The sequence below is a fragment of the Canis aureus genome, chromosome 11 (genome assembly GCF_053574225.1).
Source record: "Canis aureus isolate CA01 chromosome 11, VMU_Caureus_v.1.0, whole genome shotgun sequence".
NCBI classification, from domain to species: domain Eukaryota; kingdom Metazoa; phylum Chordata; class Mammalia; order Carnivora; family Canidae; genus Canis; species Canis aureus.
Genome location: NC_135621.1, coordinates 19,314,985 through 19,338,393, shown reverse-complemented (window position 1 = coordinate 19,338,393; position 23,409 = coordinate 19,314,985). Strand labels below are relative to the sequence as shown.

General features: G+C 46.1%; 1 protein-coding gene across 2 annotated transcripts; it reads left to right on the top strand.

Annotated features, from left to right (window-relative positions):
* The first annotated feature begins 2 nt into the window (after positions 1–2).
* On the top strand, positions 3–5,364 carry ACR (acrosin). Of its 2 annotated transcripts, none has more exons than XM_077913910.1 (5): positions 3–133; positions 922–1,128; positions 1,286–1,569; positions 4,045–4,190; positions 4,711–5,364. In XM_077913910.1, the coding sequence occupies exons 1-5, from the start codon at positions 57–59 to the stop codon at positions 5,239–5,241; spliced, it is 1,245 nt and encodes a 414-aa protein (XP_077770036.1). In that variant the 5' UTR covers positions 3–56; the 3' UTR covers positions 5,242–5,364. The 2 variants fall into 2 exon arrangements, with proteins under 2 accessions (XP_077770036.1, XP_077770037.1); XM_077913911.1 differs by having other exon boundaries at positions 26–129.
* Positions 5,365–23,409: the final 18,045 nt, after the last annotated feature.

Sequence of the window (23,409 nt, the reverse complement as noted above, 5' to 3'; positions counted from 1 at the left end):
GAGGCTGCAGAGCTTTATGAGGTCACTCGGCTTCCAGGCCAGGCTGGGGCAGGAGTATGGTGGAGATGCTGCCAACTGCCGTTCTGCTGGTCTTGGTGGTGTCTGTGGTTGCCAAAGATAACGCCACGTGTGAGTAAGTGTCCAGGGCTCCTCAGGGGGTGGGGAGAGTGTGTTCTGAGCAGCAAGGCCCACCCAGACTCCCTCTGTCCAGGGCGCGGGAGGAGGCCAAGCTTGGCCCTTGGGACTCCCCTGGCTTTCCCTGGGCGTGACCCGCATCCCACCTCAGGCCACCCTGCTCCCAGTTTCCCCTAGGCCTGACCCCAGGCTCCGATGCCTCCCGCAGCACAGACACTGGGGCCCTCTCCTCACCCAGAGACTGACCCCACTGCCTCAAGCATCGAGTCCTAATTTTTAGGAGCCCCTTTGTTCCCACAGACCCCGAGGTGCCCCTACCTATGGCTGACCCCCAAGGCTCCAGGGTGTTGTCATGGCATTCCTGAAGGATCCTCTCTCCACCTTAGGCTCCAGCAGCCCCCAAGATACCCCCGAAACTATCGTGGCCTCCCCCAGCTCCCGGAGCTTCCACCCCTGGGCCCCCAGTGCTCCCCATAGCTGGGGCTACTGGACCTATCTTGGCAGGTCCCCTCCTCCTGCCACCCTCCAAGCCCACCGTGTACGGCGGGGGAGCCCTGGGGCTGTTCCCTGAGTCCCCCGCCATCACACCTGTCTAGCCCCCCTGTTCCCCCCTGTGTCTCCCCTGTGCCCCCTGCTTCCCACGGTCCCTCTTTCCCCGCCTGTGGCCACATCCACCAGCCCTATGACCCCAAGCTCCTGGGCTGTTCCCGGAGCCACAGCCTCTGGCCTGGCTCCCCCACTGCCCCCCGTGCCCCCCGTGCCCTCTGACCGGGCGTCTCTCCTCAGTGGCCCCTGTGGGCTGCGGTTCAGGCACAGCACGCAGGGGGCCAGCCGCATCATCGGAGGGCAGGACACGGTGATCGGGGCCTGGCCCTGGATGGTCAGCCTCCAGGTCTTCACCTCCCACAACAACCGGAGGTACCACGCGTGCGGAGGCACCTTGCTGAACTCCCACTGGCTGCTCACTGCCGCTCACTGCTTCGTCTCCAAAAAGTAGGTGTGCAAGGGTGTGCAGGGGTCTGGGGGCCCCGGAGAGTGGGCGTGCAGGGTGCTGCGTGGGGCCTTGGGGTGGGCCTTGGGGGGGCTGGGGTCCTGGCCGCCAGCCTCGGGGCCCCTGGCTGAGCGCCGCCTGCCTGGCCTCCGCCTGCAGGAAAGTGTACGACTGGAGACTGATTTTTGGCGCAAGGGAGATCGTGTACGGAAATGATAAGCCCGCGAAGCCGCCCCAGCAGGAAAGATACGTGGAGAAAATCATCATCCACGAGAGCTACGTCCCCAGTCTGGAGTACAACGACATCGCGCTCATGAAGATCACGCCGCCCGTTCCGTGCGGGCAGTTCATTGGCCCCGGCTGCCTGCCCCAGTTCAGGGCGGGCCCACCTAGGGTGCCCCAGGGCTGCTGGGTGGCTGGCTGGGGGTTCTTGAAGGAGAAAGGTGAGTGCTGGGGGGAGCTCACGGGGCGCTGCGGGGCACCCCTCCGTGGTCTCCACAGTGGGGGCGAGATGTGAGACCCAGCGGAGTGCGGGCAGTAGGGTCCCAACACTGGGCCCTGTCGTAGGGGACACACTGGCAGCTGCGTCCCCTGCCCAGGGCCTCGCGACCGCGGACCTGTGGGTCGCTGGAGGGAGGGCCTCGCGCAGTCACACTGGGCTGTGTCTGTACCTGGGGCCGGGAGCCCCGCTGCTACGCTGCCTAAACGGGGTATCGCAGCCTGAACCCGTGCTTGGCCAGCTCCTCCTGGGCCGTCCTGCCGCATGGGAGGCCGATTGCGAGGCCGAGTGGGAGGCCGTGAGAGCCAGGAGCCCAGCCTGCCCGGCCCAGGCACCCTCGGGGCTCACATCTCCAGAATCCGCCCTCCTTCTTTCCTCCATAGTGGGCGTTGGGGGTGGCGTTTCTGGCAGGTCAGCAGTGGGCAGCGACAGGGCAGGTGGGGTAGGCCTCTCAGCCTTCCGCAGGTGGCCACGTGGGCTTCTTCTCCCGTCAGCTTGGGGGTGTGAGGAGACCCTGGAAGTGCTTCCGTCCTTTGCTAATGGAAAACTGGGGGCTCCTGATTCAAGTCATTTGGGGTCAAAACTTAGTCTTTTCTGGTGACAAAACCCTGGTAGAGTCAGGATGCGTCCTGTGACTCTTCCTCCTCTCTGCCCATCCCTCAGGGAAGGGCTCCCCCCTCCCCCCGGGCACCCTTGTTTTCACTGGCCTCTGCTGGCCCTTCCCTCCCTGGCCCGGGGTGTACCCTCTGGCTGGCTGTCGGTGTCCATGGCTCTGCTGTGGCCTCTAGAGCGTTCTTCTTGTCCCACCCCAGCCCACCCTGCTCTGCCCACCCACCCAAACATGTGCACAGTGTTTCGGGGTTCTTGCAGTCCCTCGGGGGCTGATCTCAGGGCTCCCATCTACACTTCCACTGCTACCATCACCTTTGCTATCCTGTCACTCAAAAGGATTGTAGGCTCCCAGTGACACCCTGGACACCATGCAAGTCCTTTTTTGTTCTAGAATCCTCCTCAACTTAATGGGATGTCTGCCAGGTTTTAGTGAACACATCCTCCACCGCTAAGGCCAAGTCTCAGATCTTCTGTGACGTTCCTTCTCCATTTCCTCTCTCTACCTCCTCCTCGAGCTCATGTGCTTCAGAGCTCGGAGAGCACTTCCGGGGTGGTCCTCCTCCTTTCCTACAGAATTTCCAGTTCTTGTAGACGTCATAGCGTCCGTCATTTAGAGCCAATGTGTTGGGATTGAGAAAACCCTGTTCTCCTTCAGGTCCTCTGGCTCTTAACATAGATCTAAAAGGTCACCTCGGGTGACCAGTCTTGTTTTGGCAGCAATTTCAATGTCACCCCTGTCTCGGGCAGTGCAAGTACAAAACTAACTGCTTTGAGGGGTACGGAAAGCTGAGCTGAAGGGACTGGAGACACAGTTAAGGCCGCCCAGACGGGTCCTGGTTTCCTGCTTGCCCCACATCTCTATATTGCAAGTCTGGTCTGCCACCTCCCCATGCAGATGCAGGGATGTCAGGGCCGCCTGCCAGGCTGCAGCTGGGCTGTGGGTGCTGCTGTGCTGGGGCCCCTCTGTCTGAGGGAGCTGCTGGATGAAGAGGGGAGAGCCGTGCCCTTTCCGGGGCTCTGTCCGAGCCAGGTGAAGGGTTGGCTGATGGAGGCAGAGCCTGCGCTGGCCCTTTCTTAACCCATAGGTCGTGATGGAACGTCCGGGGCTGTAAAGGAAGGTCTGACTTGGCTTCAGGTCATTCCAGCCACCCAAGCCCCTGACAGGTCTGTGTGGAGGCAATCCTGCACTTCCTCCCTTTCTATGATCCCAGAACAGATGGGAGGCACACAGGGAGGGACTCACTCACCCCGCTCCAGAGGATCCTGTCCGCTGTTGAGCAGAGGGGTCCTGAGAGGGGATAAAAAGCAGGGAGGGTGACTTACAGCTGTGCTATGGGGGAATGAAACGTGTATCCTCGATTTGAGTGTAGACAGGAGACCCTTGGTCCGAATCCAGAATCCAAGCCACACTACATCCCTACCAGGATGTTTGGATGAGTGGTGCTCCAAGCTCCTGATTGTGGGAAAGGCGAGTCATGGGGCTCAACACAGGAGGTCACTGTGGGGTGTAAACGGGGTGACACATCCTGGCCGTAACTGTGAATAGTCATCTGGCATCGACACACATCCCTTCACATTGACGCACGGCTGCATCTGTGCGTCCTCCGTGCACTGCCCCTGCACGTTCCTCCACCCCCGCCCCACGTCCTTCAGAAGCATATGAGGAGAGGCCAGGGGCATTGACTTCCATGGATTTTAGGTTTAATTAGAGTGTTTCAGGATGACAGGGGTTCTGTGGAGGGAGGAGGCAGGGCTTTCCCAGAACGTGCCTTCTGTGACCGCTGACCACTGAGCTGCCTGGCTGTAGCCTACAGGATCGCACCTACACTGCAGGAGGCACGCGTGAACCTCATCGACCTCGACTTATGTAACTCCACCCAGTGGTACAATGGGCGCATTCGTTCAACCAACGTGTGTGCAGGCTACCCTGAAGGCAAGATCGACACCTGCCAGGTAACTTCCCTTTGGGTGCCCTCCTCCCTGAACACCACTGCCTCCAGGGCCCTGCCTCAGTGACCCTTTCCCTGGTCCCATCTTGTAGAATGAGGATGGGAGGTGACATCTGCTGCCCCTACAAAGGACTAATCACCATGCTGAGAGCCTTTATCCTGTCATAACACAGAGACCATAGCACCCAAACACCACCCTTGAAGAGATGCTCACCTCTCCTCACCAGAATACAAAAATTTCACATCCACTTGTACGTACATGCCTGTGGATGCATGAGCCACGCAACTGGGCCCATGGGTCGCTTGTCTTCCCCCCTCACTGCGAGGAGACCCATGACAGTCCATTCCCTTCCCACATCCCAACTGAAGCTGTTGATACCAACTCAAAGTTTACCACTACTACTTGTGTTCATGGCAGCAGGAAGCCATGTGACTACAGAAACTGTCCTTCCAGACCCAATGGCCCTTCTGGACAGGGGAAAAGTGGCTTGGACAGAGAGTGACTTCTGTGTCCTTCTGGGCAGGGGGACAGCGGCGGGCCTCTCATGTGCAGAGACAACGTGGCAAACACCTATGTGGTCGTGGGAATCACAAGCTGGGGGGTAGGCTGTGCCCGAGCTAAGCGCCCCGGAGTCTACACGGCCACCTGGCCCTATCTGAACTGGATTGCTTCCAAGATTGGTTCTAATGCCTTGCACATGGCTCAACTGGCCACCCCTCCCCATCCTAGTACTCAAGCACCCCCGGCTAGACCCCCCTCTGCCCAGTCTCCTGCTCACCCTCCTTGGTACTTCCAACACCCTCCTCGACCGCCTCCTGCCAGTCCGCCATCTCAACCTCGACCTCGACCCAAACCCCCAGCTGCACCCCCACCTCCACCCCCACCCCCACCCCCACCTGCACCCCCATCTATCACTAAACCTCTCCAAGTACTTTCTTTTGCCAAGCGACTACAGCAACTCATAGAGATCTTGAAGGGGAAGACCTTTTCTAGCGCAAAGGGGTATTATGAAATGGAGACCACAGATCTCCCAGAACTGACCGCTGCCTCCTGATCCAACCCCACTCCCAACAGACCCAGTGAGCCCCTCACTCCCAAGAAAACAAAGATGGATACAAATATAAATACAAATATAAATATAAATATAAATATATATATATATATCTATATCCATGAAGAGATGCTTTCTGGACTTCTTCCTGCCTGCCCTGCCCAATTGAATCCAAACCATCCCCCAGCAAATGTGTCCTTCCTCTGTCACCCTCCAATGAGGTGGAATTGCTTGTATGTCAATGGCAATTGTGGTTTCCTAAATTTTGATTTTTAAAGTTGGAACAAGGTCATCTGGGGCAGCAGGCCGGGTATGGTCTGTACACTCGGAGTCTCTGCATATTAAATCAGTGGGGGTGGGCCCTGGAAGCACCTGTGAGGTGAGCTGACACAAAAGGGGAGGGTGTGGATCTGAGTCCACTCGAAGAATGACCCCAGTGTGAAGTTTTGTAGCATGGCCATCCGATGATCAGTCCACATGGCTGACCCCAGGCAGGAATCTGCCCCCAACCAGAATTGCTCATGTCCACTTGTAACTTCCTGGGAAAGAGGTCTCGAAGGGCTCAGGGCATGGATTAAATCTTAGCCACTTGAGGATTAAAGATGGCAGGCTCCAGAAAGAAGACCCCCACCCCCTGCCCCCACTCCTGGCTGGGCAGTTACCTGCCCACTGTTTGCATGGGTTTCAAGTGCAAGGTGGTCCTTTGTTCTGGTTGCAAAGACAGGTGGCGGAAGGTGCAGGAGCATGAGGAAGAACTCTGGGTGAGGAAGACCAAGGAGCCTGTCCTTTTCCTGCTGGGGTTGGTGAAGCAGTCATGAGTCTCCGTTTTTGGGATTCATCAGTCTGTCAGGGTTCAAACAAACCCTCTGTTTTGCCCCTCATCAGCTATTAGGCCTTGGGAATATGGCCAGAGGGTTGTGTGACAATGAAATTAGGACAGATGTGCAGGATTCAGAGCAGAGCATGACATGCTGTAAACGCTTATAGATGTGGGCTGTAATTTAGATCCAATTGGTGATGAGATGCTGGGTAACCTTATACTTACGCAGGGGTGCCCTGCTGTACACCATCTGTGCACTTCTGACCCCTGAAATGCTTAGGCCACCTAGGAGTGCTTGCAAACTGATCTGGGTGGCCCATAGCTCTGTAGTGTAGCAACACTGGATTCAATTAAAAAAACAAAACAAATTTTATCTGCCTTGACTAAGAGCTGGCATTGCTAAGATTAGAGTTGGCAGGTCCATTATTCCTTTTTTGGCTTTGGTCTTTCTCTTCTAAAGCCAGTTTCTTCATCTCCCTACTGGGTATATAAGCTTTGAACCCTGGTGTCAGACACTAGTTATCCTCTAAACACCGAACAAAACTCCGTGTCAGTCACAGAGCGAGATAGAAACCAAGCTGTAGGCCACATAGTCCAAAGAGCAGAAACTCAGGATCTGCCCTCACACTTCCTGGGAAGTCTTGAGCCCTGAGCTTCGCAGGTGGGAATGGTGGTACAAGGTGTGCTCAGGCCACAGAGTAAGGGTGGGTGGAGCTTTAGGACCAGTGGTTTCTTTCCACCTGCAGGTCATCCCTCCTCTTCAGAGCGTCCCAGGATCCGGAACAGATTCTCCTGGCAACTCTCTCTCCTTTCACATGCTCCAATCCTTGTCCTTAGTTTTTCCCTTCTCTCCTTGTTGGGCCTCTCATCTATTTCTGGCACGTGGGTCTCCTTGTTGGAGAGACAGGGCTTGTGTTCAGGGAACACTGATGGGAGGCCATGGATGGGGTGGAGCCTGCAGAATCCAAATGATGGTTTCCTGTGTATTTTCTGGAAACTTTCCATGCTCACGAATGTATTTATATATAATCTAATCCCTTTCTTACTCACTGTTCATACTACTCTGACTTCCTTTTTTACGTAGCAAATTAAAGATATTTTCACGTTGGCACATAGGGACCCACCTTCTCTAAGTCATGTGTAGCAGGGGTACTTATGAGATATAGTGTCACATTTCCCTCCTGGGTGGGACCCTCTGCCACCTGCTTTAGCCCTCTCTCGGGATGCCTATTCCCCATGTATAAGCCAAATTCACTGCTCTTTGCAAAACTAGTAGATGTTCTAATTTTCACTTTTAAAATTATGAATGAAGCAGTCGGAGAAGGACAAACATTATATGTTCTCATTCATTTGGGGAATATAAATAATAGTGAAAGGGAATATAAGGGAAGGGAGAAGAAATGTGTGGGAAATATCAGAAAGGGAGACAGAACGTAAAGACTGCTAACTCAAATTAAAAAAAAAAAAAAAAAAAAAAAAAAAAGACTGCTAACTCTGGGAAACGAACTAGGGGTGGTAGAAGGGGAGGAGGGCGGGGGGTGGGAGTGAATGGGTGACGGGCACTGGGTGTTATTCTGTATGTTAGTAAATTGAACACCAATAAAAAATAAATTAAAAAAAAATAAAAAAAAAATAAAATTATGAATGAAGTCATTGACAAGTGAAGTGAGTCTCTCTGATCTGCCTTCATGTCCCTGTGGATAGTCTAACCCTGAAAATGGCTTACAGCTTCCGGAACACACAAGACAGGAAGGGCAGGGGGAGGTGGACAGGCTGTGCAGTGAGCCGGCACCAAAGGGCATCTAGGAAACTGAGGGATCTGCTCACTATTTCCTTGTGGGCTGGTTTAGGCAAATGATAAATATTCTTTTAAAAAATAGAATTCATAATGAATTTTATTGTTAGGAACAGTAACAAAGTGATTTGACAGTGGCTAAACCTGTACACATGGTAAAAGCTGATTCCTGAGCATGTGTGTAGGCACAAGTTCTAATTGTGAATTTGATCAGTATATGAAGTCTTATATTTGCAAGGAAAAAACTGATCCTAATGAATATAATTTTAGTACATTTTAAATGGAAGTGGAAAAATGGAGGTAGCTCATCCTTAATGTGTAAAACAGTGATCCAGAAAGGGAAATGAGTCCAATGGGGTTTTCTGCAGGAACTATATTCTTGGTAAAGAATCATCAGTGACCTGCTTTTGGTGACTATAGTTGGTTCTGCGCACTTCTCCTGGGTGAATACTCAGGTAGTGGAATGGCTGGGTTATTTGGCAGCTGTGAGTTCTGACAAATGAATGCACCCAGGAAACCAGCACCACAAGCACTATCGTGCACCCGCGCATCACTCCGAAGGCCTCCTTGTGGCACTCTGTAATCCCTCCAGCCTCCTTCCCTCCCCGGCCCCAGCAACCTCTGATCTGTGTCTCTCACTGTATTCATTGGCATTAAAAAAAAATCTTGTAATAAATGCAATCATACAGCTTCTTTCATTCAGCATAATCATTTTGAGACTTACCCATGTGCCCACGAGTTCTGGTGGTCTATGCCTTGTCACCGCTGAGCATTCCACAGTCTTGTCTGCACCACGAGCTGTTTCTCTCCAGCAGGTGATGGACTTCCAGTTGTTTACAGTTTGGGACCATTACAAGTAAAGCAGTTACGAGCGTCTGAACACAAGTCTTTGTAGGAGCATATGCTTTCATATCTCCTGGCTGAGTACCTACATGCAGGGTCATATGGTGGGTGCATGGTGAGCACTTTTTAAAACTGTCAAAATGTGGTTTCAACACTCTACATCAGCATTTTCTGAGAGCTCCAGTTCTTCTAGCTCCTTGCCAACACTTGGTGTGCTCAGTCTTTTTAATTTTTAAAAGATTTTACTTATTTATTTATTAGAGAAAGAGAGAGCATAAGCAGGGGCAGAGGGAGAGGGAGAAGCAGACTCCTCGCTGAGCAGAGAGCCCAATGCGGGGCTCCATCTGAGGACCCTGGGATCATGACCTGAGCTGAAGGCAGAGGCTCAACACACTGAGCCACCCAGGTGCCCCAAATTTTAGCCATTCTTATAGGTGTGTAGGAATGTGAGTTTTTTCCCTACAAATGTAGTTTATAAATAAATTCAAAGAATTCTAAATGAATATAGTTGAGATTTATCAGTGAGATAATAGGGCAGTAACTTTTGACAGCAAAATGTGGGAGGGCACCTAGGGAAAGGAGGAGGTAGAGAGAAAAAAGCATAAAATTCATCCAAACAGAATTTGGATTTTTTCAAGCATCACAAACATCAGTGGGAAACATCTGAAAGACATACCGATAGCAACAGACTTAGGAAAATTTCTCCATTAAGCTAAGTCTATCCCATATAAAGATACTCCAAAGTACCCAAACTCCCAGAGCATCTCTGTCTGCTGAAGTTAGTACTCCTAAATAGCAACACTTTTATATTTAAAACAACATCCTCATGGTGTGTGGCTGGCTCAGTAGAGTGTGAGACTCTTGATCTCGGTGTCCTGAGTTCAAGCCCCTTGTTGTGTTGTAGAGATTACTTTTAAAAAAGATACTACCGCCCTCTCCCCTCCAATGAACACAAGTCAACAATTTGCCTACATTCAGTTTATCTCTCACTTTTAGGGTGATGAAAGGTTTGCCCTTCACAGGAAGGATCCTGTGCCACCATATTGACCTTTATATGATTCGTGTATTTCCAATGTATGCTTTGATCCTGCCCCACGAATCCTTCCTTCTCAAAGCTCTAGAAAATCTTAGTTTTGTTCTGCATGCTCAATGAGAATTCATTCATTTCTGTGATAGTTTCATAAAGAAGAAGAGAAACAATGCAGAGCCCAGGGGTGGGACCTACTGGCCAGCACTGGTATTTCTCCTGGCTGGCTTGAGCAATCACTGAATTGACCTTGGGAGGCAAATGTGCGCCACCATGCCAAAATCATGCTAAATATCATGCTGAGATAGATTTGGGAGTATGGCTAGGGTCAAATGATTCTTCAAGCTATATATGTCAGGAATATTTATGAAATTTGTAAATTTTGGGGTGTTAAGTTTCTGAGATAAGAATCCAAACTTCAGTAACTTTTCACCTTGATTAAAATGACTTACGTGTCGCATTATTTTAAAGCAGCCAAACTGTTCTCTCCATATAGAATGGCATCACTAATATCGCATGGTCATTGTGACGTGGCTTTAGTGATGAACGGGCTGTCCTATCATTTTACTCCACTTTGTTCTTCAGTCACTCAAACACTATCTACTCATGCCAAATGTACATATTTTTCATATACGCCACATTGTTCAGACCCGTTTGTAGAATATAGGCCACTTCCAAAATTACAATCCGCATTTCTAACATCAAATAAAACAAAAAATTCTACACGTTTCTTCTTTAGTGCCAAGCCTTTGAAAACAAACTTATTCAGAAAAGTGGTGCTCTGCATTTAGCTATTACTCTAAGGGAGTAATAGTGCAAAATCATGCAAGATCCATCTATAAGTAAGGAACAAATTAATAATAGTGGAAAAACATTAATTTGAAAATTATATTTGGAGTCTACGAATTCAACCAAATGTTAGCTGGCAGCTGGAACAAATCAAGATTTTTTAAAAAGATTTTATTTATTCATGAGAGACACACAGAGAGAGGCAGAGACACAGGCAGAGGGAGAAGCAGGCTCCCTGCGGGGACCCCATTGTGGGACTAGATCCCAGGACCCCGGGGTCACACCCTGAGGCAAACGAAGGCAGATGCTCAACCACTGAGCCACCCAGTACCCCAAAACCAAGACTTAATGGGCATTCCAATCAGTTCAAACCTTATGCTGTTCTTTTTTAAGGAAATAAATTCTCTAATACCAGTGCTATCTCCTCTAGGTAATTTGTTTAGTATGATCATATCCAAGGCCTGTGATTGTTACCTCCTAACTATGGCACAAGTGCCTGGGTACTCTGTGAGCTAAACAGGACAGGATGCCCTTTGAGAAGATTAAGCAGCACTTCTCTGTTAAGTCTTGTTCAGAAGACCACAGAATCTACCAGAAGTGACCTTCCAAAACATTTTCCACACTAAAGATGATAAATACATCTCATGTGATCACAAATTCTAGAGAGGCCAGCAAAATGTTAAAATAAATTGGTCCTTAGGGTTAGTGAGTCATTAATACCTGCAATCTGATTTTGTTTCTTAGTAAAGTTAGCATTACTTCATCTGCTAAAGGAATAAATCTACTTATTATCTAATTTAAAAGGTAGACTTTTAAACGCCTGGGTGGGGGCAGCCCTGGTGGCTCAGCGGTTTAGCGCCGCCTTCGGCCCAGGTCGTGATCCTGGAGACCGGGGATTGAATCCCACGTCAGGCTCCCGGCATGGAGCCTGCTTCTCCCTCTGCCTGTGTCTCTGCCTCTCTCTCTTTCTCTCTCTCTCTCTCTCTGTCTCTCATGAATAAATAAATAAAATCTTATTAAAAAAATAAATAAATGCCTGGGTAACTCAGAGGTTGAGCATCTGCCTTCAGCGCAGGTTGTGATTCCTGGGTCCCAGGATCAAGTCCTGCATCGGGCTCCCTACGAGGAGCCTGCTTCTCCCTCTGCCTATGTCTCTGCCTCTCTCTTTGTCTCTCATGAATAAATAAATAAAATCTTAAAAAAAATAAAATGGAAGTTAGACTTTTGAATCTGTTCAGAGCTTCTTTCTCAGATTTTTTTCTTAAATCAGCAAACCCATTTGATGTAGAGAGAAAGCACCTATGTAGTTGGAAAAAATTTTTTTTTTTAATTTTTATTTTTTTTATTTATTTATGATAGTCACAGAGAGAGAGAGAGAGAGAGAGGCAGAGACATAGTCAGAGGGAGAAGCAGGCTCCATGCACCGGGAGCCCGATGTGGGATTCGATCCCGGGTCTCCAGGATCGCGCCCTGGGCCAAAGGCAGGCGCCAAACCGCTGCGCCACCCAGGGATCCCGGAAAAAATTTTTTTTACAGATTTTATTTATTCATGGGAGACAGAGAGAGAGGGGGTAGAGACATAGAGGGAGAAGCCGGCTCCATGCAGGAAGCCCGATATGGGATGCGATCGTGGGACTCTGGGATCACGGCCTGAGCCAAAGCTGAGCTACCCAGGCATCCCCTAGTTTTTTGTTTTTTTTTTTATTAAAGATTTTATGTATTTGAGAAAGAGACAGAGAGAGCATGACAGGGTTGTGGGGAGGCAGAGACAGAGGAAGAGGGACAAGCAGGCTCCCCTCTGAGGGCAGATCTCGACGCTGGGCTTGAACCCAGGATGGGAGACAGAACCTGAGCCAAAGTCAGACGCTTAATGGGCTGAGCCACCCAGGTTCCCCTGTTTATCAAGTATTACTAAAAAATAACTGACATACTTTGCTGTTAAGCTTAAGGCATGTGGCAGGATGGTTTGATTTACATCCGTTATGAAATGATTGCCACAGTAGGTTCAGCTAACATCCATCTTCTCATATGGATACAATAAAAATAAAATAAAAGAAAGGAGAAACATGTTTTTCTTGGGGTAAGAACTCTTAGGGCTCACTCTCTCCTGGTCGCTCTCCCTGTATCAGGTCGCCATCATCACTGTTGCAACAGGACGCCTTTTATCTTACACCCAACCCCTTTAAATTCTAATGTTTCTTGAAAATGAAAAAACTTTAAAGATTTTATGTATTTCGCAGGGAGAGTGAGAGAGAGAGCGAAAGCGAGCCAGAGAGCAGCTGGCAAGGGGGTGGGGGGGAGGCAGAGGCTGGGGGAGAAGCGGGCTCCCCAGACGATGCTCCATTGGGGCCCTGGGATCAGGACCTGAGCTCTAGGCAGAAGCTCAACCAGTGGAGCCCCCGGGCGCCCCTAAATCCCGACTCTAAATGCAGTTGGCTCCACAGTTTGGGAAGGGGCTGAGGTGGCTGACATGTATACATTCTTCCCATCAGCATTTCTCGGTTTCTTTTTCTTTCTGCGATCAAACACCCATCCCCTAATCAGAGCTGCTGATGCAGAACTTTCCTGAAGTCCTGCCACTGCCCCTGGGATCTGCAGCTGGCGGTATCTGGGCATTACCATCTCTGCCAGTCTCACAGAAAGTTCCAGCACTGAAGCTCCTTCTTCAGGATTTGGGCATTTAACCATAGACAATTTGCTCTTTTGTTTGGGGATTGTTTGGTGGTTTAGTTAAAAGGATACAATCCAGGAAGAGAGAATGGAAGAGATGAATAGGGCCAAGTGCGTGGGGGAAGCTGCTGTGCACTCGCCCCCAATTCCTGGAAATCGGGTGGTGTTAGCGCATCGCCCCCATGGCCAGTGCCGTGGAGCATCACTGTTTTCATGTGCCCACTGCCATTGACATATCTTCTCTGGTGGTTTGTTCAAATCTTTGCTTTTTAAAAAATTCTTATTGTGGTCCTTAGAGTTTTGAGTGTTCTTTTTATATGCTGAACGTAGGTCCTGTATCATACATTCTAGTAAATATTTTCTCCCAGTCTCCAAGGTTTAAAAAAAAAAAACTCTAAGTAGTGTGTTTTTAAGAATGGAAGTTTTAAATTTTGAATAAGTACAGTTAATGTGTTTTTTCATTGATTGTTCTTTTGGTGTATCTAAGAAATTTTTGCTTAACCCAAGGCCTCAAAGATTTTATACTTTCTAGAAGTTTTAGTTTTAGGTTTTACATTTAGGTCTATGGTCCATTCTCAGTTAATTTTTGTTAAGGGTATGTAAACTATGGAGTGAAGTTCATTTTCTGTATGTGAATATCCAGTAGCTCCAGGGTCGTATGTTGCAAAGAGTTTTCTTCCTCTACTGAATTGCCTTCATATCTCTGAAGAAAATAGGTTGTTCACATATGTATGGTTCTACCTTTGAGCTCTCTTTTGTTCCCTTGAACAGGTTTACCCTGACGGTGCTACCGCAGCATCTTACTACCTATGGTTTACAAGAAGTCTTGAAAGTAGGCAGTCTACATCTTCCAAATTCTTTTCAAAGCTGTTTGGTAGCATTTCCATGTGAATTTTAGAATCACTTTATTGATTTATAAAACAAATCCTGCTGGAGTTTTTATTGTGATTATGTCAAATCTATAGATAAAATTTAGATTTTTAAAAAAGGATTTTTATTTATTTATTCATGAGAGACACAGAGAGAGAGGCAGAGACATAGGCAGGAGGAGAAGCAGGCTTCCTGTCTTGATCCCAGGACCTCAGGATCAGACCTGAGCCAAAGGCAGATGCTCAACCACTGAACACCCGGGTACCTTGATACAGATAAATTTAAAAAAAATCTTTAAGTAATCAACATGCTTACTTACTACCCCGAGATCAAGAGTCACGTGCTCTATGCCAGGAGCCCTGCATCCATGGATTTATTTGAGGAGACATGACATCTCAACAATATTGAGTCCTTTGAACCATTAACACGGTTAACGGTTATCTTTCCAATAATGTTTATATTTAAGAGTTCTTTAATTTCTCTTGGCAATGTTTTAGTCTGAGTGTGCAAGCCTTTTGTCAAAATTACTAAGTATTTCATATTTTGATAGGATTGTAAATGATATATTTTTTTGTGTAAATGATATTTAATTTCAACTTTCAATTGTTCATTGCTAGTATTTAGAAATAGAATTATTTTCTGTGTATTAATTATGCATCCTGAAACCTTGGTGAACGGACTTATTAATTCTAGTAGTCTTTTTTTTAAGATTTTATTTATTTATTCATAAGAGACAGAGACAGAGAGAGAGAGGCAGAGACACAGGCAGAGGGAGAAGCAGGCTCCACGCAGGGAGCCCGATGTGGGACTCGATCCTGGGTCTCCAGGATCACACCCCGGGCTGAAGATGGCGGTAAACTGCTGAGCCACCGGGCTGCCCCCCTTTTTTTATTTTTTTATTTAAAAATTTTTTTTTTATTTTTTTATTTTTAAATTTTTTTTATCCCCCCCCCCTTTTTTTTTAAAGTAGGCTCCATGCTGGCATGTGAGCTTGGACTCATGACCCTGAGATGAAGACCTAAGCTGAGATCAACAGTTGGACACTGCACTGACTGAGCCACCCAGGCGCCCCTTTAGCAGACCCTATTTATTGAAGTATAGTTGACACACACAATGTCACATTAGGTTCAGGTGTACGACATAGTGATTCTATGAGTCTACATGTTATGCTGTGCTCATCACAAGTGTCACCATCCGGTGCTATTACAATACCACTGACTATATTCCCTGCACTCGACCTCTCATCCCCATGATTTATCCCATAACTGGAAGCCTGGATCTCCCACTCCTCTTCCCTCATTTTGCACATCCCCTCCCACCCCCACCCCTCGGGCAGCCATCAGTTTGTTCTCTGTATTTATGGGTCTGTTTCTGCCTTTTGTTTTATTTTGTAGATTCCACCTGCAAGTGACATCATATGGCATTTGTCTTTCTCTGACTTATTTCACTTAGCATAACACCCTCTAGGTCCATCTATGTCATCGCAAATGGCAAGATCTCATCACTGTTTATGTAGAATAACATTCCATGTTCATACTCCACATCTTTCTTATCCATTCATCGGTTAGTGGATACTTGTGGCGCTTCCATATCTTGGCTATTGTAAATAACGCTGCAATAAACATAGGGGTGCATATATCTTTTTGTTTTTTTTTCAGGTAAATATCCAGCAGTGGAATTATTGGATCATATGTTATTTCTAATTTTTTGGGAAGAAAGTCTGTACTGCTTTCTGCAATATACCAATTTACATTCTCACCAACAGTGCACAAGTATTTCCTTTTCTCCACATTCTCGCCAAAACTTGCCCTTTATTGTCTTTCTGATTGTAGCCATTTGGACAGGTGTGAGGTGCTATCTCATTATGGTTTTTATTTGCATTTCCCTGGTCATTAGTGATGTTGAGCATCTTTTCATGTGTCTGTTTATCATCTCTAGCAGCCTTTTTGTAGATTCCCTTGGGTTTCTACATAGAAAAGCAAGTCATCTGCTTTTATATATATTTTTTATATATTTTGTCCAATCTGGATGCCTGCCTCCCTTCTTCCTCCCTCCTTCCCTCCCTCCCTTCCCTCCTGCCTTATTGCACCAACCAGAACCTTCAGAACAATGTTGACTACAAGAGTTGGGAGTGGAATCCTTGTCTTGTTTCTGATCTGAAGGGCATATAATTAAGTCTTTTATCATTAAGTATGATGTCAATAGAGGAGTTAACTGTTAAGTATGATATCCTTCACAGATATCCTTCATTAGGTTGAGGCTGTTCCCTTCTACACCTACTTTGTTAAGAATTTTTTTTAAGCTTTTCAATGTCAAGAATGAATGTTGGATTTTGTCAGAAACCTTTTCTGCATCTATTGAGATGGTCATATAGTTTTCCAGTTTTACTTTGTTAATCTGGCGAACTATACTGAATTCCTTTTAAATTAATTAATTAATTAATTAATTAATTAATTAATTAATTTTTACTTATTCAAATTGATTAACATATAATGTATTATTGGTTTGAGAGGTAGAGGTCAGTGATGCATAAGTCTTATAAACACCCAGTGCTCAATATATCATGTGCCCTCCTTAATGTCCATCACCTGGTTGCCCTGTTCCCCTACCTGCCTCCTCTCCAGTGGCCCTGTTCATTTCCTATGATTAAGAGTCTTTTGATTTGTCTCCCTCTCTGATTTTGTCTTGTTTTATTTTTTCCTCTCTTCCCCTATGATGCTCTGTTTTGTTTCCTAAATTCCACATATGAGTGAGATCATATGATAACAGTCTTTCTCTGACTTAGTGAGCTCAGCATAATATCCTTTAGCTCCATCCACCTCATTACAAGTGTCAAGGTTTCATTTTTTGATGGCTGAATAGTATTCCTTTGTATATATAGACCACATCTTCTGTATCCATTTATCTGTTGATGGACATCTTGGTTCTTTCCATAGTTTGGCTATTGTGGACATTGCTGCTATAAACATTGGGGTGCAGGTGTCCCTTATGATCACTACATTTGCATCTGTGGTGTAAATACCCAGTAGAGCAATTGCTGGGTCATAGGGTAGGTCTCTATTCAACTTTTTGAGCAACCTCCATACTGTTTTCCAGAGTGGCTGCACCAGCTTTCATTCCTACCAACAGTACAAGAGGGCTCCCCTTTCTCTGCATCCTCACCAACATCTGCTGTTTCCTGCCTTGTTAATTTTAGCCATTCTGACAGGTGTGCAGTGGTATCTCATTGTGGTTTTGATCTGTAATTCCCTTGTGCTGAGTGATGTGGACCATTTTTTCATGTGCCTGTTGGACAAATGTTTATCTTCTTTGGAGAAATGTCTATTCATGTCTTCTGTCCATTTCTTGATTGGATTATTTGTTGAGTGTTGAGTTTGAAGGTTCTTTTTTTAAATAATAAATTTATTTTTTATTGGTGTTCAATTTACCAACATACAGAATAACACCCAGTGCTCATCCCGTCAAGTGCCCTGCTCAGTGCCCGTCACCCATTCACCCCCACCCCCAGCCCTCCTCCCCTTCCATCACCCTAGTTCGTTTCCCAGAGTTAGGAGTCTTTATGTTCTGTCTCCCTTTCTGATATTTCCCACACATTTCTTCTCCCTTCCCTATATTCCCTTTCACTATTATTTATATTCCCCAAATGAATGAGAACATACACTGTTTGTCCTTCTCCGATTGACTTACTTCAATACCCTCCAGTTCCATCGACGTTGAAGCAAATGGTGGGTATTTGTCGGTTCTAAGGGATGAGGAATATTCCATTGTATACATAAACTACATCTTCTTAAACCATTCATCTTTCGATGGACACCGAGGCTCCTTCCACAGTTTGGCTATTGTGGACATTGCTGCTAGAAACATCGGGGTGCAGGTGTCCCAGTGTTTCATTGCATCTGAATCTTTGGGGTAAATCCCCAACAGTGCAATTGCTGGATCGTAGGGTAGGTCTATTTTTAACTCTTTGAGGAACCTCCACACAGTTCTCCAGAGTGGCTGCACCAGTTCACATTCCCACCAACAGTGTAAGAGGGTTCCCTTTTCTCCACATCCTCTCCAACATTTGTGGTTTCCTGCCTTGTTAATTTTCCCCATTCTCACTGGTGTGAGGGGGTATCTCATTGTGGTTTTGATTTGCATTTCCCTGATAGCAAGAGATGCAGAGCATTTTCTCATGTGCATGATGGCCATGTCTATGTCTTCCTCTGTGAGATTTCTCTTCATGTCTTTTGCCCACTTCATGATTGGATTGTTTGTTTCTTTGGTGTTGAGTTTAAGAAGGTCTTTATAGATCTTGGAAACTAGCCTTTTATCTGATATGTCATTTGCAAATATCTTCTCCCATTCTGTAGGTTGTCTTTTAGTTTTGTTGACTGTATCCTTTGGTGTGCAAAAGCTTCTTATCTTGATGAAGTCCCAATAGTTCATTTTTGCTTTTGTTTCTTTTGCCTTCGTGGATGTATCTTGCAAGAAGTTACTGTGGCCGAGTTCAAAAAGGGTGTTGCCTGTGTTCTTCTCTAGGATTTTGATGGAATCTTGTCTCACATTTAGATCTTTCATCCATTTTGAGTTTATCTTTGTGTATGGTGAAAGAGAGTGGTCTAGTTTCATTCTTCTGCATGTGGATGTCCAATTTTCCCAGCACAATTTATTGAAGAGACTGTTTCTTCCAATGGATAGTCTTTCCTCCTTTATCGAATATTAGTTAACCATAAAGTTCAGGGTCCACAACTGGATTCTCTATTCTGTTCCACTGATCTATGTGTCTGTTTTTGCGCCAGTACCACACTGTCTTGATGACCACAGCTTTGTAGTACAACCTGAAATCTGGCATTGTGATGCCCCCTGATATGGTTTTCTTTTTTAAAATTCCCCTGGCTATTCGGGTCTTTTCTGATTCCACACAAATCTTAAAATAATTTGTTCTAACTCTCTGAAGAAAGTCCATGGTATTTTGATAGGGATTGCATTAAACGTGTAAGGTGCTCTGGGCTACATTGACATTTTCACAATATTAATTCTGCCAATCCATGAGCATGGAATATTTTTCCATCTCTTTGTGTCTTCCTCAATTTCTTTCAGAAGTGTTCTATAGTTTTTAGGGTATAGATCCTTTACCTCTTTGGTTAGGTTTATTCCTAGGTATCTTATGCTTTTGGGTGCAATTGTAAATGGGATTGACTCCTTAATTTCTCTTTCTTCAGTCTCATTGTTAGTGTATAGAAATGCCATTGATTTCTGGGCATTGATTTTGTATCCTGCCACATTACCAAATTGCTGTATGAGTTCTAGCAATCTTGGGGTGGAGGCTTTTGGGTTTTCTTTTTTTTTTTTTTAAAGATTTATTTATTTATTTATTTATGATAGACAGAGAGAGAGAGAGAGAAGCAGAGACACAGGCAGAGGGAGAAGCAGGCTCCATCCCGGGAGCCTCACGTGGGGTTCAATCCCGGGCCTCCAGGATCGTGCCCTGGGCCAAAGGCAGGCGCTAAACCGCTGCGCCACCCAGGGATCCCGCTTTTGGGTTTTCTATGTAGAGTATCATGTCATCCGTGAAGAGGGAGAGTTTGACTCCTCTTTGCCAATTTGAATGCCTTTAATGTCCTTTTGTAGTCTGATTGCTGAGGCTAGGACTTCCAATACTATGTTGAATAGCAGTGGTGAGAGTGGACATCCATGTCTTGTTCCTGATCTTAGGGGAAAGGCTCCCAGTGCTTCCCCATTGAGAATGATATTTGCTGTGGGCTTCTAGTAGATGGCTTTTAAGATGTCGAGGAAAGTTCCCTCTATCCGTACACTCTGAAGAGTTTTGATCAGGAATGGATGCTGTATTTTATCAAATGCTCTCTGCATCTAATGAGAGGATCATATGGTTCTTGGGTTTTCTCTTGCTGATATGATGAATCAATTGACTGTTTTACTAGTGTTGAACCAGTCTTGTGTCCCGGGGATAAATCCTACTTGGTCGTGGTGAATAATTTTCTTAATGTGCTGTTGGATCCTACTGGCTAGTATCTTGTTGAGAATTTTTGCATCCATGTTCATCAGGGATATTGGTCTGTAATTCTCCTTTTTGGTGGGGTCTTTGTCTCGTTTTGGAATTAAGGTGATGCTGGCCTCATAGAACGAATTTGTAAGTACTCCATCTCTTTCTATCTTTCCAAACAGCTTTAGTAGAATAGGTATGGTTTCTTCTTTAAACGTTTGATAGAATTCCCCTGGGAAGCCATCTGGCCCTGGATTCTTGTGTCTTGGGAGGTTTTTGATGACTGCTTCAATTTCCTCTCTGGTTATTGGCCTGCTCAGGTTTTCTGTTTCTTCCTGTTCCAGTTTTGGTAGTTTGTGGCTTTCCAGGAATGCGTCCATTTCTTCTAGATTGCCTAATTTTTTGGCGTATAGCTGTTCATAATATGTTTTTAAAATCGTTTGTATTTCCTTGGTGTTGGTAGTGATCTCTCCTTTCTCATTCATGATTTTATTAATTTGAGTCTTCTCTCTCTTCTTTTTCATAAGGCTGGCTAATGGTTTATCTATCTTATTAATTCTTTCAAAGAACCAACTCCTGGTTCTGTTGATCTGTTCCACAGTTCTTCTGGTCTCGATTTCGTTGAGTTCTGCTCGAATCTTAATTAACTCTCTTCTTCTGCTGGGTGTAGTATCTACCTGCTGTTTTTTCTCTAGTTCCTTTATGTGTAACGTTAGCTTTTGTTTTGAGTTCTTTCCAGTTTTTGAATGGATGCTTGTACTGCGATGTATTTCCCCCTTAGGACTTCTTTTGCTGCATCCCAAAGATTTTGAACGGTTGTATCTTCATTCTCATTAGTTTCCATGAATCTTTTTAATTCTTCCTTAATTTCCTGGTTGACCCTTTCATCTTTTAGCAGGATGGTCCTTAACCTCCACGTGTTTGAGGTCCTTCCAAACTTCTTGTTGTGATTTAGTTCTAATTTCAAGGCATTATGGTCTGAGAATATGCAGGGGACGATCCCAATCTTTTGGTATCAGTTCAGACCCGATTTGTGACCCAGTATGTGGTCTATTCTGGAGAAAGTTCCATGTGCGCTTGGGAAGAATGTGTATTCAGTTGAGTTTGGATGTAAAGTTCTGTAGATATCTGTGAAATCCATCTGGTCCAGTGTATCATTTAAAGCTCTCGTTTCTTTGGAGATGTTGTGCTTAGAAGACCTATCGAGTATAGAAAGAGCTAGATTGAAGTCACCAAGTATAAGTGTATTATTATCTAAGTATTTCTTCACTTTGGGTATTAATTGATTTAAATATTTGGCATCTCCCACATTCGGGGCATATATATTGAGGATTGTTAAGTCCTCTTGTTGAATAGATCCTTTAAGTATGAGATAGTGTCCCTCTTCATCTCTCACTACAGTCTTCGGGGTAAATTTTAGTTTATCTGATATAAGGATGGCTACCCCTGCTTTCTTTTGAGAACCATTTGAATGGTAAATGGTTCTCCAACCTTTTATTTTCAGGCTGTAAGTGTCTTTCTGTCTAAAATGAGTCTCTTCATTTAGAGACAGCAAATAAATGGGTCCTGCTTTTTTATCCAGTCTGAAACCCTGTGCCTTTTGATGGGGTCATTAAGCCCATTCACGTTCATAGTTACTATTGAAAGATATGAGTTTAGTGTCATCATGATATTTATTCTGTCCTTTTTTTTGTGGATTTTTCCACTGAACTTCTTCTTAAAGGGTTATTTTAAGAGTCCCCCTTAAAATTTCTTGCAGAGCTGGTTTGGAGGTCACATATTCTTTCAGTTCCTGCCTGTCTTGAAAGCTCTTTATCTCTCCTTCCATTTTGAATGAGAGCCTTGCTGGATAAAGTATTCTTGGTTGCATGTTCTTCTCACTTAGGACCCTGAATATATCCTGCCAGCCCTTTCTGGCCTGCCAGGTCTCTGTGGAGAGGTCTGCTGTTACCCTAATACTCCTCCCCATAAAAGTCAGGGATTTCTTGTCTCTTGCTGCTTCAAGGATCTTCTCTTTATCTTTGTAATTTGCAAGCTTAACTATTAGATGTCGAGGTGTTGAACGGTTTTTATTGATTTTAGGGGGGGATCTCTCTATATCCTGGATCTGAATGCCTGTTTCCCTTCCCAGATTAGGAAAGTTTTCAGGTATGATTTGTTCAAATACATATTCTCGACCTCTGTCCCTTTCAGCGCCCTTGGGAACCCCAATTAAATGTAGGTTTTTCTTGCTCAGGCTGTCGTTTATTTCCCTTAATCTATCCTCATGGTCTTTTAATTGTTTGTCTCTTTTTTCCTCAGTTTCCCTCTTTGCCATCAACTTGTCTTCTATGTCACTCACTCGTTCTTCCACCTTGTTAACCCTCGTCGTTAGGACTTCTAGTTTGGATTGCATCTCATTCAATTGATTTTTAATTTCTGCCTGATTGGATCTAAATTCTGCAGTCATGAAGTCTCTTGAGTCCTTTATGCTTTTTTCTAGAGCCACCGGTAGCTTTATAATAGTGCTTCTGAACTGGCTTTCTGACATTGAATTGTAATCCAGATTTTGTAACTGTGTGGGAGAGAGGACTGTTTCTGATTCTTTCTTTTGAGGTGAGGTTTTCCTTCTAGTCATTTTGCTCAGCGCAGAGTGGCCAAAAACAAGTTGTATTGGGAAAAGGAGAAAAAGAGAGAGTAAGAAGGAAAGAAAAGAGAAAAAGAAAAAAGGAAGAAAAAAAGAAAAAAGAGAAGAAAAAGAGAAAGAAAAAGAAAGGAAGGAAAGAAAAGGGTGGGGGAAGCAAACAGAATTCAAAAAGGAAGAAAAAAAAAACCACGGGGAAGTATCTTCTGATTTTGTATACTTTAAGTCCCTTGACTTCCCCTGGAACTTGTCCGTCTAGCTGGTCTTCTGGGGGAGGGGCCTGTTGTGCTGATTTTCAGGTGTTAGCACTTGGGGGAGCTGCTCTGCCCCCTGCCTGGTGCAGGGCTCAGTGAGGGTTGTTTACCTCGTGAGGCCCCAGGAGGAACAATCCCAGTGGCGGTGGCCAGCTCTGGAGCCCTGGATTCAGCTCCCGCAGGAACTACAGAGCTCTTGGTCTGCAGGGGCCTGGATGCTCCGGGGGCGGAGCCGTTGATCTATCTGCTCAGCTCAAGGCAGGAGCGTCCTTGCTGTCCTGGGCCCTCCTGGCCTCTGCCTGTCCCGTGGGAGGCCAGATCCTGGGCTGTGTCCCGCCGCACTGTGCTCCGGGTCCTGCGGTGTTGGATTCGCGCTCCCGGCCGCGCAGCCCCCTCTGCGGAGCCGCCGGCCGAGCCCCTCCGAGCTGCTCCGGCTCCCGCCGTGCGCGCTGCAGCCCTTAGGGAGCTCGGCGCACTCTCCTGGGCGCGCAGGT